We start from the raw sequence: 15,886 nt of genomic DNA on the forward strand, positions 1-15,886 counted from the left end.
TCCGAACACTCGCAATGAGCTACTTATGCTGTAAAGTTTCTGACAAGGGTATTATAGAGCTTGGACTTTTCACTTATAGTCCTTATTTCAAGGGTCTAAAAATATAGAAAAAAGTTCTCAAAATGCTGGTATTTGTGTTTAGTATAATGCAACGATTTTTTAAAAAAGTTGGATGTTTAAAAGGAAAAGAAAACAAACAATAAGATTTCTGGTAGTCCAATATGTTACAAAAATACAGTATGTACAAACATTGTTAGGGCTTTGCATATGTTATACAAATTAGACAACACAAAAAATACATCTTTATTGTTATTAAAGACCATATTTAACTTGTGTACAGGTCATTAGAATGGAGAACTTTTTGATGGACAAATTTGACTGCACAGGACTACAAGCACCTTTCTTCATGTGCACACTTAAAAACATACAATTATGTTAGCTGCATACAAATATAAGGATGTGTCCACAGAAACACAATGGTCACTGATGTACAGGATAATCATCATTTTATTACAAAGAAGCAGATGCATGCCAACAGTTACTATATATTTATGATTAAATAGTAATCCAGGCAACAAGGTTTTTTAAATGAAAAATATGATTTCCACGTTAATACAAAAATTTACAATTTATAAAATGTGTACACATGCTTATGACATATTACTGCTTTTCTTGTATGTTAGCTTTATCTATATTTTAAGATTCTCACACAAGGCTTTGCAAGTGAAAAGAATTCATACAAGAATGCAGAGTGAAGCCAGAATAGGACTGTTCAATGTGTTTGACTGACTAAGCCTGCTCCATTAAAATTACTTTTTTTTGGTACATGAGATAAAAATTTTTCTCTGCTTACATTTCTTTCAATCACTTTCAGATGCATACTGTGTTCTAGAATACCATTTTCTGTATATGGATTTGTAATTAATGAAATGTTGCCTGAACTGATGTTAGAGCTAGGATGGCATAAATTAAACCACTGAGTGATTATTGTAAACGAACTGATAAAATATACTATGAATTTAGTAATTCATGTATATGGATATATAGTTTCTTCTTAAGTCAGCTTTATTTGCATCAAAACATACTTTAAAATGTTTAAAAGGATAGGGAAGCAAAGATTTGACAATGTTCTTCCTACCTCCCATTCCTTAGAAGCAGTTTCATTAGTGGAATCCTCACTAACTTCAGACTCTTCATTCTTCTTTACCACTATAAACCCAGGCTCTCTAATGGATTCTCCAGTATCCTCTGAGTAGATTTCTGGGCTCCACTGAACAAAGAAGGCATACAAGTGATCTGTCCTGAAGGAGGGGGGGAAAATAAAATTAGGCGGGTGGTAATATGTCAAGATACCTTTTTTTCTGCTTTACAACTGTATGAAATTAGAAAAGTCATCATAATTAATATATACTCTTTCCAATGTGGTGCCTGATGTTAAAAGTGGATAAAAAGGCTTTACTTGGCAAGCTTACTTGTGATTTGCACCCATTAGCACAATACATTAATGTCCAAAATTAGGAGTTTTTCACATGGAGATTAAGCCAAAATCTGAATAGACAGGCTTGCACCTGCATTTCCTCATTGTCTCCCTCAGGTACTAATGCAGAAAACAGCAAATAGCGTTCTGGTTTCTGTAGGTCCCAAAGGCAGAAAGTTGGATATGATTCCACAGTTTGGGACAGCAGGATGCCAAAGGATGCCACAGAAAATTGTTACCAGTCCCTAAGTGTTATGAAATTCTGAGAATTCTTAGTGCATGGGAGATTTATGGGAATGGCAGAGTGGAGCTGCTACAACTGGGTTTGGCAAACTATGGCTCATGGACTGGATCTAGTCCATGGACTTGGGGCTCAGCAGTGGGCTCCCGTCTTTGGCTGCAGGCACTCTACACATGCTTTTATGGGGACAGACAAGCAGTGGCCAGGTCCTAGTGCCTACCTTCCTCTTATCCAGGATGGATCATTTCAGCCCACAGCTGGAAAAGAGTACCTACCCATGCTACAATATTTGTTCACCATGGACATGATAGTTTTATTACCTTTGGGAGTGGGACTCAGAATCTTTCCTTCCCTTTTCCAAGGGCTTCCCTTGTGGTAGACTTGGGTATTTTGGAATAACACTAAGGACAAGATTTGGCCCAGAGATGAAAGAAGAGAACACATGTGCTATCTTGCCTTAACTGTCATTTAGAGATTAGTCAGAGATCACATCTAATTGCCTAGGAAAAAGTTCTTAGAGGGCTCTATTGGAGTCTTTTCTATACATGTTTCTAAAGATAAAAATAGCACATGAAAAGTGTTTGTCTGAAAGTTGATGTTAATTTTATGAACTTTAATGATTTAAAAAAAAAAGATAATGGATATTAAAGTGATGTATTGGGAAAGAAGAGGAGGAGGATGGGCTTCATAGCAAAAGGAGCTGAGGCAGAATATGTTACAAATAAAAACATTTTAAAACAAAACTGGCCTGTAACTTATAATCAAGAGTCTTAACCCCCCCCCCCCCCCAAACAAAAAAAACTCGCTGAGGCATTCTCTTGGTCCTTAATGTTAATTTTTCACGAACACTGGAAACGCAAAAAAAAATTCAGGAATAGAACAGTATCAACATAATTCCAATTTTATTATAAAGTTGATGCGACATGTCATATGTTCTCACATACAATATACCCCAGAACGTAACGCACATCTTTTCTTTGAAAGGCAAACTGAAGAAAAAGATTTTTCCAGAGTTATGATAGCACAGAACAGGGATAGAACTTAATTTTCAGCTGACTCATCCTCCTTTTTCAGCTTAAAGACAAAACCCCAGCTGCTGCTCAGAAGATTGTCTCCATGTGTAGATATATGATTTTGAAAAGAGCTAGAGAAATCCAGAGACCAGAGAGTAGGAGCAGCTAGCAAAACTGCCCCAAGGACAGGTTGATCATATGTCCTAATCCAGCTGAGAGAGTCCCATATTCTGGATGCTGGTCTTGGCCGGCTGGTGTGAATTAAAATGAGCATCCCAGAAAGGCAGGGGTGCAAAATGCAGTCTGGCAGGGAAGCAGAGCAGTGTGGAGTGTCAGGCAGGTGGGTGGGCCTGGCACACCATGCTACCCCTCTCCCACCTCTGCCTGCAGCAGTGCCGCTGACATGGGAAAGTGGGTTGTGGGAGGGGGAGAGGGAGGCAGCAGCATCTCAGATGTCCTTATGGTCAGCCTATCTAAGGAAGAGTAGGTTGATTAGCTACACATCAAGGCCATTCAAAAGGAGAGATAAATGTTAACACCTGTGGAGTGACTCCATCAGCCAACTCCCTGAATAATAATGCTACAGTTGCTGAAGGGTGTTTCTATCCCAGGCAGAAAATCAGCTTTGCTATTTAATATGCACAACCAAATTTGGGTGCGCTCAGTTCAAGGGGGGGAAAAAAAGCATGAGTTGTATGTTAGAAAATACAGCATTCTGATTTTTTTTCCAAGGCATATGATTTAGTATTACATGACATTTTGATAAAAAAAAATATGCAGTCTGTGGAATTAACAGAACACATTAAATATCAAAATGTAGTTAATTGGGAAAGACTTCAAAAGTAGGACTACCACTAGTGGTCCTCCTTAGGACTGGCTGTTGGTCCATTATAACTGTTACTGATGACTGTGAAACTCAAGCTGAGTTAGGCCTACTCACAGAAGATAAAATATAAAATATTGATGACAATTGCATACTGCAAAAGGATGGAAGTTTGAGACTGGACCTTCCGAAAAGAAATAAGCGGGCAACACTTCCAACTTATCTTTACTGAATTTATGAAGATTTTTAAGCAAGTTCCTATTTGTTTGGTATGTAACTCTATGAAATGTCTATCCTTATTCAATTAGTATAATAAATATTTATTTACCATTAACTCATGTTTATGTGTAGGAAGAGACATTCTCCATATAGACTTCAATAGGTGTCTCCTCCTGATTCTGTCTCGTTTTGCATTAGTGGTTCCCTTGATCTTCCAAAGACAACTCCTCAAAAACCTTACATTTTCCTGGTTGTTAATCAATTACTTGATATATTCCAATTTAGTAGAATTTGTTAACCTCTTATTATTGAGAAAGGTAATTCAATCAAAATTGAGAATTTCTGATAACCAATAATGCACAGTTTGATTAACAGGATTTTCCTGTTAATTACTGCTTGGAATTCTCTCCTGATTTACACAACTACAAGAAAGCTTTGAAGATGCTGAGCTAATGGGTATAAAGAAAGGAACGAAACAGATAATAGGGTGCACTTCAAGAATGAGTAATCACTCTGACAACAACTGCTACTGTGCCCAGCTGATCTAATGGTGAAAGGATCCACACTTGAGAAGCTGAAAAGACAGAGACTGCCTCTTTCCATTTTGGTTTAATACTGGAGTTTGCTTTGCTTTAGGCTCATTTAACTGAATATTTGTAGTAAATAAAGCCTTTCTGTCATTCACTGAATGAGCTGTGGTGTCAATACCTTATACACTAGTCCTGAATCCCATATCATCACTTAACAGTTACTTAAAATAACAATACAGATTACATAAAATCTTTGCCGGCTAAATTATGCATGGGTTGGGTTGGTAAATGCAAAGGTGATCTGAATTGCAAGATTAAAATTGTTACAATTTCACAAAACATTTTAATATAGGCAAATACCTCTGGGACAAAAATGTAGGCTTTACCAACAGAACTGAGGTCTGTCTTAGAAAGCAGTCACTCTTATAATACCCTTCGTAAGTCCTCGTCTGCAACTTCAGCAGGAACTCCCACTACAATGCTGTCGCTGAAATAGCTAATGCAGGGTTCAGCAATTTAGAACCCACAGGCTGAATCCAGCTCATGGACCCACCGGATCCAGCTCACAGAGTGGAAACGTCAGTGTTGTTCAGCAGCGGGGTGCTTTTCTTGTGCCATGACATGGTTGGATGCTTCACTCTGTGTGTGCCACAGCTACGTGGCAGAGAAAAGTAGCAATAGTGGCATCTGGGTTCTAGCGCCACCCCACCTTCAATATGAGCTGGGTCATTCCATCCCACCAATGAGAGCTAACAGGATTTTTTTTTTTTTTTTTTAAATCAAGCACTCTACTACTAAAATAGGTATTCACACTTCAAGGAAGATATGGAAATACTGGAGCAAGAACAAAGGAGGACCACTAAAAATGATGCAGAGGTTAGGAAACAAAGGTGGTTATGGACTTTAATGAAGCCCCTTATTCAGCTCAAAGAGAACCTGAGATTATTTGATTACATATATAGGTATTGACACATCAAAATGGTATCCAAGGGACTTTTCAATCTTGCTGACAGGTAAAAGGTTGAAATAATAAGGTCTGGTGGCTCGAAACTGAATATTCAACATGGTGTTATGCAATTTATTGCAAAACTAATTAAATTTTAAACTAAAAAAAATTAATTTATGCAAAGCTAATTAAACTCTGGAAAAGTTTAGTAGTAGGAGTCTTTAAAATTAAGACTAGGTATCTTCTGGAAAAAACATGCTTTAATCTAGTTTCAGTAGGCTGGTGGAGATGGGGAAGTCACTGGACAGTATTCCCACTTAAATTTATAACAAGGCAAGCTACCTCACACAACCTGATCTACAGGCCTGCCCTTGAGTGGGAGGAGGTCTCAGACTATCGATTAAAATAAGTGGTGTCTCAAGACTGCAAGCAAATAAACTTCAATTTAAAAATTCCTATGTAAAATATTGTAAGGAAGTAGCATTTAAAAAGAAAGCTATTAACTGTAACTGCATAAAGCTTATTTAAACCTCCAGTATTTCAAGACTTCACCACTGTGGGGTGTTGGTCACTGTCTGCAGATGTCACCCTCTGTAGCAGTATCCTTCATCTCATCTCTTTTGCACAGTAGGAAGGGAAGGTTCATTTAAATTCCTCTAAAGTTGATATGAACTATTTCTAAGAATGCCAGAATGCCAAAAGACCCACCATGACAGAAAAGTGGAGTATGATAATCTACAAGAATGATAGGCAACCCGTGGCATACATGCTAATTAGTGGCATGTGGAGACATTTTCCTAGGCATGCCAGAAAGTGTGTGAAGAAATTATTAAAAAATGTCAAGGTGATGCTCCGGTTCCAGAGCACCCACAGGTCCCAGTGCCGCAGCAGGCACCAGGGATGGGATCATAATACAGACAGGGATGCTGTCTATGTTCTGTGGACCCCAGGCTGTGCCCTTCAGCCCAGCCCAGCCCAGCCCCTGGAAGGGAGTTGCAGGTGGGTAAGCCTGGGCCCAGGGAGGCACTGTGGAGGGCTCCCAGTCGGATCAGCCCCAAGTGCTGCCCACAGCAGGTGTTTCTAGAGCCTGGGGGGCTCCTGTGGCTGGGCCATGCAGCCGGGCCCTTGAACTCAGGGTGGATCTGCCCCACTCGAGCTATGCCCAGTGCTCAGGGAGGCTAAATCCAGAGCTGGGAGCCCCCCCCCCCTCCGGGGCTGACATCCTGCCCTGGCCAGGTGGCATTCTTTTGCGGACAGGGTGGCTACGGCCCATCCCCATGGAGTCATGCAGGCCAGGCTGACCAAAAACCTCAGGTGCTGCTGGGTCCCCCTGCCCACCTGCCATGGCACAAGTCTGTGGAGCCCCGGGGCAGCCCCTGTTTCCCACCTAGCACCTGCTCTCCTCCAGCTGCCACCTTCACAGAAGCTTTGCTGGGCTGGCCTGCCCGCAGTGACTCCCCCTGTTCCTGCTCCTCCCCACATCACCCGGACCGTGCCCCAAGCACCTGGCTCAAGCATCCACAACCACAGTGCTGTCCGTGCCCTGATGGGACAGGACATCCATCTTCCCAAGCCCTGTCCAGGCATCCCTCCCAACCCTGAGCCTAGGCTCCCCCTGCTCTGGGACCATCAGGGAGGTCTGAGTGTTTTGGCCCTGGTGACTGCTGCTGGGGTGTTGCTGCCTCTGTCTGCTAGATGCTGCCCTGGACCAATGGGCCCAAGCCGTAGCCAGTAGCAGTGGGAGACCTGGGCAGCAAGGGACACACCCTCTTTCTCGTTTTCCTTGTTCTCTCTCTCCTCTTTTTCTATCTTCCTCTCTTCTCTTTTTCTTTTCTTTTTTCCTCTCTCCTTTTTGTATCCTTTTTTTTCTCTTTTTCTTTGTTGTCTTTTTTCTTTTCTTTCCCTTTCTCTCCTTTTCTGGTTTTTCTCTCCTTTTCTTTCCTTCTTTCTTTTTTCTCTCTCCTTTTCTCTCATCTCCTCTTTTCTTTTTTTCTTGTCTACTCTTTTTTCTTTCTTCTCTTTTTCTCTTTTTTCTCCCTTTTCTCTCCTTTCTTTACTTTTCTCTTTTCTCTCTCCTCTCCTTTTATCTCTCTCTCCTTGTTTCTTTTTTGTTTCTCTTCTCTTTTTCCTCTTTCTAGCTTGTTCTCGCTCTCTCCTTTTTCTCTTCCTTGTCTCTTTCCCTTTCCCCCCCCACCCTCATCACAACATACTTAACAAAACAAGAATACACAAGTACAAAGGTAGAATATGAAGTTATTTATTCTCACCAGGTTTAGAATTTTTTTGAAAACCTGGTATTTACTGTGAAGAAAAAAAAAAGCAACATTTACTAATTATATTAATATGCAGTGAGTCCTACCATGTACTCCCTGCCCTGGTTTTGTCTTTCTGGCATGCTGGTACTCCAGCATCTTACAAGGTAGATACTGCAGTTTTTTCAGCACTCCAGTCAAAAACATTGCATACCCCTGGTCTAAGGCACATGGGGCTCCTATACACGTGCAGGGAGCCTGCTCCAATGTGCTGTAACTCCAGCACGTTGGAGCAGACTTGATCAAGTCTCCTGGAATGTGGAATTTACTATACTCCAGCAGCCTCCAGCATCACATATATCACAGCATCCCTGTGTTGAAAAATAGCAGCGGGGTGCTTTAAACTAAAGCTTGTTTGATGAGCCCTCTTGGAGCTGTGCTAATTAAAGCACCGCCGTCCCCGCCACCTCCCATGCCTCCCAGAGCACATGTATAAATGCCCATTGCCTGTGAGAAGAAATTTAGTACCAAGTCAGATGGGCCAAGTTAGGTTTATCTAAGGCAGAGCTATCAAACTGATCCAGTCCTGCAGATCAGAGGAGTGGTGCAGGGTCAGACTGAACTCAGACCATATGTATATTCCAGATCCAGCGTATGTCCTAGAGCAGCCAGAGGGGTACTGTGTGTGGCATGGTCCTGCTCCAGCTACTCCAGGGCCGTGCCATATATGACAGCTGCTCCACAGCTCTGGGACACAAGCTGGAGGGGGTACTGTGTGAACACTCAGGGACATCAGACACGCTTTGTATGCCACCTGTGGGTCAATTTAGAAGACCCACGAGCAGCATCAGAGCCTGGATGATATGGCTTAATGGGCTGAATCCAGCCTATGGGTCACATGTTTGACACCCTGATCTAAGGCCCGTAATGCTTAGGATGCCTGTAGAGATTTGCCCTTTATTATGCCGATACAAAGAAGAGAGAAAAGCTGGATGTAGAGGAAGATATGGCAGATTACATTGATACGGGAAAGCTGTTGATTTTACATTCTGATCTCTTCTTACCTTTCATGTGGAACAGCAAACCAGTACTCATGTTTCTTATCTCTCTGTGCATACTGCTGCATTGTTGCACTTGCTTGAGATACAAATGTTTTTCTCATAGGCCTCCCAATTCTGAGACACAAAAACTTGTGAGATCTATGTCTTCTCTTCTCTTTCACAAGAGCAGAACCTATAATTGAAAAAAAAAAATAAAGATAGTCTGTAAAGTTCTGTTGCACCAAACACTTGTGTTTGCAGCAATACTGTCAGGGCCTCTAAGCATGCCTGGCTAGGCTAAGTACCTGAGCTACCACACCTGTCCCTAATCCCTGGCTAATACAAGTTCCCCAATTCTTTGCAGCCAGATTAGCTACTGAAAGTGCTACTTATCCTTTATAAGCACACCTGCAGCCTCAGGGTGCAGGCATGCCTTCACACAGCCTCAGTCTGTTCCATCAGGCCTCATGTTCACTGCCCTCCAGTTCTCAGTTCTGGCTTTTCTGACCCTGATCTTGGATCTCCCCTGACTCTCAGCACTGGCTCTACTCGCTCTGGTTTCCACAGCATCCTGACTCAGCTTGACTTCCTGGAACCTGACCTTGGATCCTGTTTGGAATTCACCTCCAGTTCTCTGACTCTTGGCTCCTGAACTCAGCTTGTCTTGGACTGCTGGTAACCTGTGTCCCCATCCTGCTGATCCTCAGGTTTCCCCTAGCAGCCTCTCAGGAATAGCCACCTACGACCTGGCCAAACCCTCACAAATATAGGTGCATTAACTACAAGTCTTTTTTTATTATTCATTGAGAGCCCTGCTTATTTTGAAACAAAATCTGCATACAGAAAAGCAACACACAGGATTTAATGCCAAGATAAATATTTAGCTTTTTCTAATCTCTCTCTCCTCAGTGCCTCAAATTCCACATTATTACATTGCAATCTTACAGCTAGGATTCAAAAATGCATCAGGACATATAAAAATTCTTGATCTGTAGTCCAATACTGAAATTGTTTTCTATCCTCTCCTATTGTTTTAAAAAAGTGTTATGTTTTATGAAGTGTAACCTTATTGAGATAGTAACATGAAACAGACTTGCAACACACATTTACAGGACAAAAACTGTAATGTTTTAGTCACGTGTCTGTTTTTTTTAAATCAACTCAGTATATTGGGGTTTTTTTCCAAATGTATTCTATTTTTTTGGAATGACGCTAAATATATCTTTTTTGCAAAAGACATTGAAGTTAATACAAAAAACTTATTTAAGTACATCAGAAGCAGGAAGCCAGTGGGAGAATTGTGACCATTAGATGATCAAGGTTTAAAAGATATGCTCAGGGATGATAAGGATGGCAAAGAAACTAAATAAATTATTCACATCAGCTTTTACTGCACAAGATATTGGGAGAATTCTCATACCAGATCAATTATTTCTAGCAGATAGGTCTGAAGAGTGAATCACACTGAAGAGAAAAATTGAAGAAGTTTTAGAACAAATTGATAAATTACATACTAATAAGCTGCTAGGAATGGACAGCATCCACCCAAAAAATTTGAAGGAACTCAAACAAAATGTCATCAATAGTATGTAGCTTATCATTACAAACTGCCTCTGTGCCAGAGGGTAGGCAGTTGCCAATATACCACCCATCTTCAAAAAGGGCTCCAGAGTTGATACTGAATTACAGACCCGAGTCTCACTTCCATCCCTGGCATACTGGTAGAATCTATAATAAAGAATAAAATAATGGACAAATATAATGTGCTGGGGAAGAGTCATCATGGTTTATGTAAAGGGAAATACTGCCTCACCAATCTGCTACTGTTAAGTATGTGGACAAGGGGGTTCCAAAAATGCTTTTTACAAAGTCCCTCACTATAGGCTTTTAAAAAAAATAACCGAGTTTCCACAGGTTCTTTCAGGGACTGATAGCTTGTGAAAAGATAGGAAGCAAAGGTTAAAGTTAAATGGCCATTATCTGGGATGGAGGGAGGGTAAAGACGGGGAAATCACACGGATATGGATTGGGCCTGGTTGTTTTCAACATTTTCATCAATGTCCTGAAAATGAGGATGCACAATGAAATCTCTAAGTTTTCAGATGAGATTAAATTATTTCAGGTAGTCAAATTCCAAGATAATGGAGAAGAACTGCAGAAGATCTCAACAAATTAGTGGGCAAAAAAGGCAAATGAACTTCAATGTTGAGAAATGCAACACAATGCACCTGGAAAAAAAATTACTTCAATTTGTATACACGATACTGGGTTTTGAGCTCACCGTTATGACTCAGGAAAGAGACATTGGAGACATTGTAGATGCTTCTTTAACTACATCAGCTCAAATGGGGACAGCGACCAAAATGACTAATAAAATGTTGGGCATCATTAAGAATGGAACCGAAAACAAAATGAAGAATATTATCATGCTACTATACAAATCCCTGGTGTGCCCACACTTTGAATGCTGTGTGCAGCTCTGGTCTCCACATGTCAAAAAGGATACATCAGAACTGAAAAAAGTTCAGAGAAGGGCCACTAAGATGATCAAGGTTACAGAGCAGCTGCCATACCAGGGGAAACTAAAATGACTAGGTCTCATATTTAGTCTGGAGAAGAGAAGACTGGGGGGCCTTCAACTACCTGAAGGAGGGTTACAAAAAGGATGGAGCTAGACTGTTCTCAGTGTTGGCAGATGACAGAACAAGGACCCAAGGTCTCAAGTTGCAGCAAGGGAAGTTTAGGTTAGATATTAGGAAAAACTCTCTCACTAGGAGAATAGTAAAACACTGGAAAGGGCTCCCTAGAGAGGCTGTGGAATTTCCATCTTTGGAGGTTTTTAAGACCAAACCTTGGCTGGGATGATCTAGTTGGGGACAGTCCTCGTTTGAGCAAGGGGTTGGATTGGATGACCTCCTGAGGTTCCTTCCAACCTATGACTCTTCAGTTTGCAAAGGAAGAGGCTCTATGATATATAAGTCTATGAAATCATGAAGGGTATGGACAAAGTGAATAGGGAACTGTTATTCACCAGGTAACAGAATACTAAGGGGGCACTCACTAAAACTGGCATGAGACAGGTTTAAAACTAACATGCAAATGCACTTTTTTTTTTTCTTTCTTTCTCTCTTTTTTTTAATTTTTTTTTTTTTTAAACGCAGCACATCATGAAACTCATTACCATGGAAGATTGTAGAGGCAGATATATTCAAGAAGGGACTAGACAAGTTCATGCATGATTGGTCAATTAATAACTATTAAACAAAGTCAGGGGTGTGTTTTCTAAACAATGACAATGGATACCATAGAGGGTAGTAAACAGGGAATACATCACTCTAAATCTACCCAGTTCATATGCTCTTCCTTTAAAGCACCCACTACTGCCACTGTTGGAAACAGGATACTAGGCGAGATGGACCACTGGTCTGCCCCAGCACGACGCTTAAGATCTTATAATAAATTTTTGCTGTGTCACTGCACCACTAAGATTTCTTCACATTCTCAAGTTACTTCCATGTTATTACCATAAAAATTAAGAATTGTAAAAAAGAGCACATGATTAAGCATATTGAATGTTGCATTTTAAAACCAGCTCAGAAGAAAAATCATTAGATTATACTATTGGCTGTATAGGGCAGGGGTCAGCAGCCTATGGCCCCATGCTCATCTGACCCACAAAGAGGTTGGATCTGGCTCAAGGCAGCACAAAGCAGAAGTGGCATGTAGCTATGCTGAGATTTGTGGTCTGTGGAAAGGAGCTGAGTTGCCAACTCTGGCTTGGGGTGACAAAATATAACTGACCTGTGGCATAAGGAAACCTTCCTGAACTTTGGATAACATGTATAGATTACCAAACCAGCTAAATAGATAAGGAACAACCCCAAATAAACTATCCCCTCAACAGGCTCTACATTTCCAATACCCATAACACTAAATTCAATCCAAAGAAAACCTTTTTTTTGAAGATGGGATTGCATGAGATGAGACACTTCAATTTGAAGGGGAAAATGCAAAACATTTTTTGAGGTTCTGATCCTCAATTGTGATAAAAAAAGTACTAAGCATCACTCAGGAATGTATAGAGAATTAAGTTGTTTGGGTGTCAACTGTATTTCCATGTAAATTAGAGCCTAAAGCTTCTCTAAATTATTCACGTTGTCAACAGCAATGCGGGTCATTCAGACAGCCAACCATATAAAACATGAAGACCACAAAGACTGACTAAATGAGCCCAATACATTTAGGAGATCAAAGCATTGATCTCATTTTATCATTATCATTATCTCATTTTATACCAAAGAACTGAAACAATGACCGTAGTACATATACAATGTTTTGGAAGGAGCTGGGAACAGAACCTAAATTTCCTAAAATCCTAGTCCAGTGTCACAACCAAGAGGTATTTTCATTCCTTCGATTCTGTACATTTAACCTTACCTCATGCAAATCTTTTCCAGAGAGCTCTTGGAGAGATATGAACACATGCCAACTAATACTACAAGGGATAACCAGAAACAAACATTTAATTCACATTATAAAAAAGTGTTTAAAGACAGACCCAAATCCATTGTTGTATCTTACGTTATTGGGATAATTATGTCCAAAAAACTATGAAGTATCTATGAAGTGGGCAATTCTTTTCCATTTCACTCATTTACTTACTGAAAAGTTGCACAGGTCCTATGACCAATATTTTTACCCACACAGATTATCACTGTTGCTGGTCTCATCAGATATAATGCACTGCAAATTTAGAAACAGGGTTACGAGATTTTAGTTCTATGGTAAAAACTTCAACTCAACTGAAAATGTGAAGGTAGCATTTCTTCTTTAATAGTCCTCTTTAATGCACAATTAAACAGAACCAGTCACAGTGAGCCTTACAAGGGATACCTGTTCAGGACTCTTGTGGCCTTGTCTGGTCTTTGAGGGTACTGCCAAAGCAGACTAGATTTGGCTTCCAGAATAAGGGGGGAGCCCAGGCTCCTAACTGAGAATCCTGGTTTTTCAGTCCCTCACATTCCCTGGCTCTCTGTGGCTTTGACTTAAGGACTGGCATATACAGTAAAATCTCTGTTAACCAGCATCCCCAGGGTAAGGGGACTGCTGGTTATATATACACTAAAAACTCTGGTTATCTGAAATAACCCAGCGGGGGGGGGGGGAGGAGGAACGGCTGCATGCAGAGTGGCGGCAGCTGCAGGGTGCAGCGCAGAGCAGTGGCAGCATGGCAGAGTGGTGCTCAGTGCAGGGCAGTGCATGCGGAGCAGCAGAAGCACAGCGAAGCAGCAGTGCGGAGCAGCGGGAGCGCAAGCTGCCGTGTGAGCTTTCCTTCACCCCTCTTCCCCATGTCTGGCTGGCGGAGCGGGGAGGGGGAAGCCTGGCAGTGACCACACACAGAGCAGCAGCATTGCAGGGTGGTGGGTGGCAGCAGTTGCCACTGCATGCAAGCTTTCCACTGCCCTTTCACCACATCTGGCCAGCCAGCCGGAAATTCCAGTTAGTAAAGTATTCCGGTTACTTAAATGCCGGATAGCGGAGATTTTACTGTAGATCTACTCCTCAGAGAGAAATGTTACCTCTTGTTAGGAAGACCCAACACAACCCAACATTTCAAGCAGCAAAGCAGGCAGTTTCTTCAACTGGGTGACATTTATTGGGACAAAGACCACCTAGGCAGAGGTTCTCAACACCCCCACAGGAGTTATGAAGTCCCTCTGTCACCAGTCCAGCCTGCACAGTTCTGGGAACCCCGCCAAAATACTCAGCTGTTTCTTTTTCAGTCTTTCCAGACTCCTGAGCCCCACAATCTTCCCCGCCAGTCTCTCTCTCCAACCTCTTCAGAGCTCCCAAACTTGCTTCTGACCCCAGACTCCCTCGCAAGGAACTGACAATCCTTACTTCATACTCCCCTCTATGCAGTTATGCTCATCTCCCCCTTCCCCTCCCAGCTTCCTGGGTGTGGGCCATCTAATTTCATTGATATGTCAAAGCTACTAAGACTCTGTGGATGCTACAGGTCCATCTTGTCCCACAACCCTGGCACTTAGGAGGGAATCTATTAAGCCTTCTTTCTATGAGTGCTAGCTTTATAAGTAAACTGAGTTGCACAACGTTTTAACATATGAACAATATTAACACAGAAGGATTATATAAATCCCAGTCTGTCACAGAACCTATGCTCACAGTACAGAAATATATTGTTATCTTTTTATAATAGATATAGGTGTCTTGACAGAGAGAAAAAAAAGTTAATGCTGTGGCTAAGGACAGACATTCAAAAAGCTTGAGCCTGAATTGATTCAATCTTTGCAGGTTAGTCTGACCTGGCTAGGTTAAACTGGTTTGTAACTGCACAGACATCCCAGAAATGCAGGCACATGCCTGCAGTGGCTCAGGCTACAAACTAGGGGACACCTGAGCAGCCCTCCCATCCCTTCCACAGTACTGAACTGGGGGGGGGGGAAGAAGGGGACGGGCGTGACCTGACGCCAGCAGGATGCTCTGATTAGCCCAGCAGGGAATTGATAACAGTGTTTATCACCCCTAACATAGTGTTTATCATCCCATTAAGAAAACAACAGAGGGACATTACCAGCTACCTGCTGATTCTGCCTGTTGGTAGCTAGCATGTGGTCTGCTAGCTAATATACAGAAACCTCCTCAGCAAGGTAGAGGGGAGGGGGGAATTCCTGCGTAGCAGGGAGTGGTGAGGGGGTGGGGGGAAGCAGCCCACAGTCTGTGCTAGAGCTGCAGCCAAGGAGCAGAGGGGAGGGGGAGGCCTGTTGTGGAGCAGAGAACCCTGCCCAGCCCAGAGAACATGTCAGGATGCTGGGGGAGTCTGGTTTATCTTAAACCAGCAAGGAGTCTAAGGTAGACATTGCATAAACCAGTTTGAGCCAAATTAGTTAAGATTGATACTACATTCAACCAGGTTTATCTTGAACTGGCTTCAGCTATTTTCAAACTGGTTTATGTGCACTGAACATCTGTTCTATTACACATTTAAGCCAGTTTCTGATCACTTATACCGGTTTGTGTGTAATGTCTGTCCCTAGCCTGCAGGTTTGGCCTGCTGACTTCGAAGGGATGTCAAAGAAGATGTTAGTAAGACTGCCAGGCATCTCAGGAAGCAGATCCAGAATTTAGAAGCTACGTTGCTATTTTCCACCATCAAAAATCTTTAGGAGTAGCAGGATTTCTAGAATTTCTTGAACTGAAAGTGTTCCATTATAGTGAATATCAATATAGGAAGATACCATAAGAAAACCATCAAAGAAACTGTATACAGTTCTCAACTGCTTTGAGTTTAAAATGTGGCACTGAATTAAAAACAGTAGAGAGT

The 15,886-nt window shown here is 41.7% G+C and overlaps 1 protein-coding gene across 6 annotated transcripts in view; it reads right to left on the reverse strand.

Annotated features, from left to right (window-relative positions):
- Positions 1-15,886, reverse strand: part of OXR1 (oxidation resistance 1) — a 532,223-nt gene that overhangs the window by 60,122 nt on the left and 456,215 nt on the right. For all 6 annotated transcript variants that reach the window (XM_006274553.4, XM_014611619.3, XM_014611620.3 and 3 more), the window contains 2 exons: positions 8,566-8,734; positions 1,139-1,301 (listed from right to left, as the gene is read on the reverse strand). In XM_006274553.4, coding sequence (XP_006274615.1) covers positions 1,139-1,301; positions 8,566-8,734 — 332 coding nt within the window. The remainder of the gene's footprint in view (positions 1-1,138; positions 1,302-8,565; positions 8,735-15,886) is intronic.

The sequence above is a fragment of the Alligator mississippiensis genome, chromosome 3, assembly GCF_030867095.1.
Source record: "Alligator mississippiensis isolate rAllMis1 chromosome 3, rAllMis1, whole genome shotgun sequence".
In the NCBI taxonomy this organism is placed as follows: domain Eukaryota; kingdom Metazoa; phylum Chordata; order Crocodylia; family Alligatoridae; genus Alligator; species Alligator mississippiensis.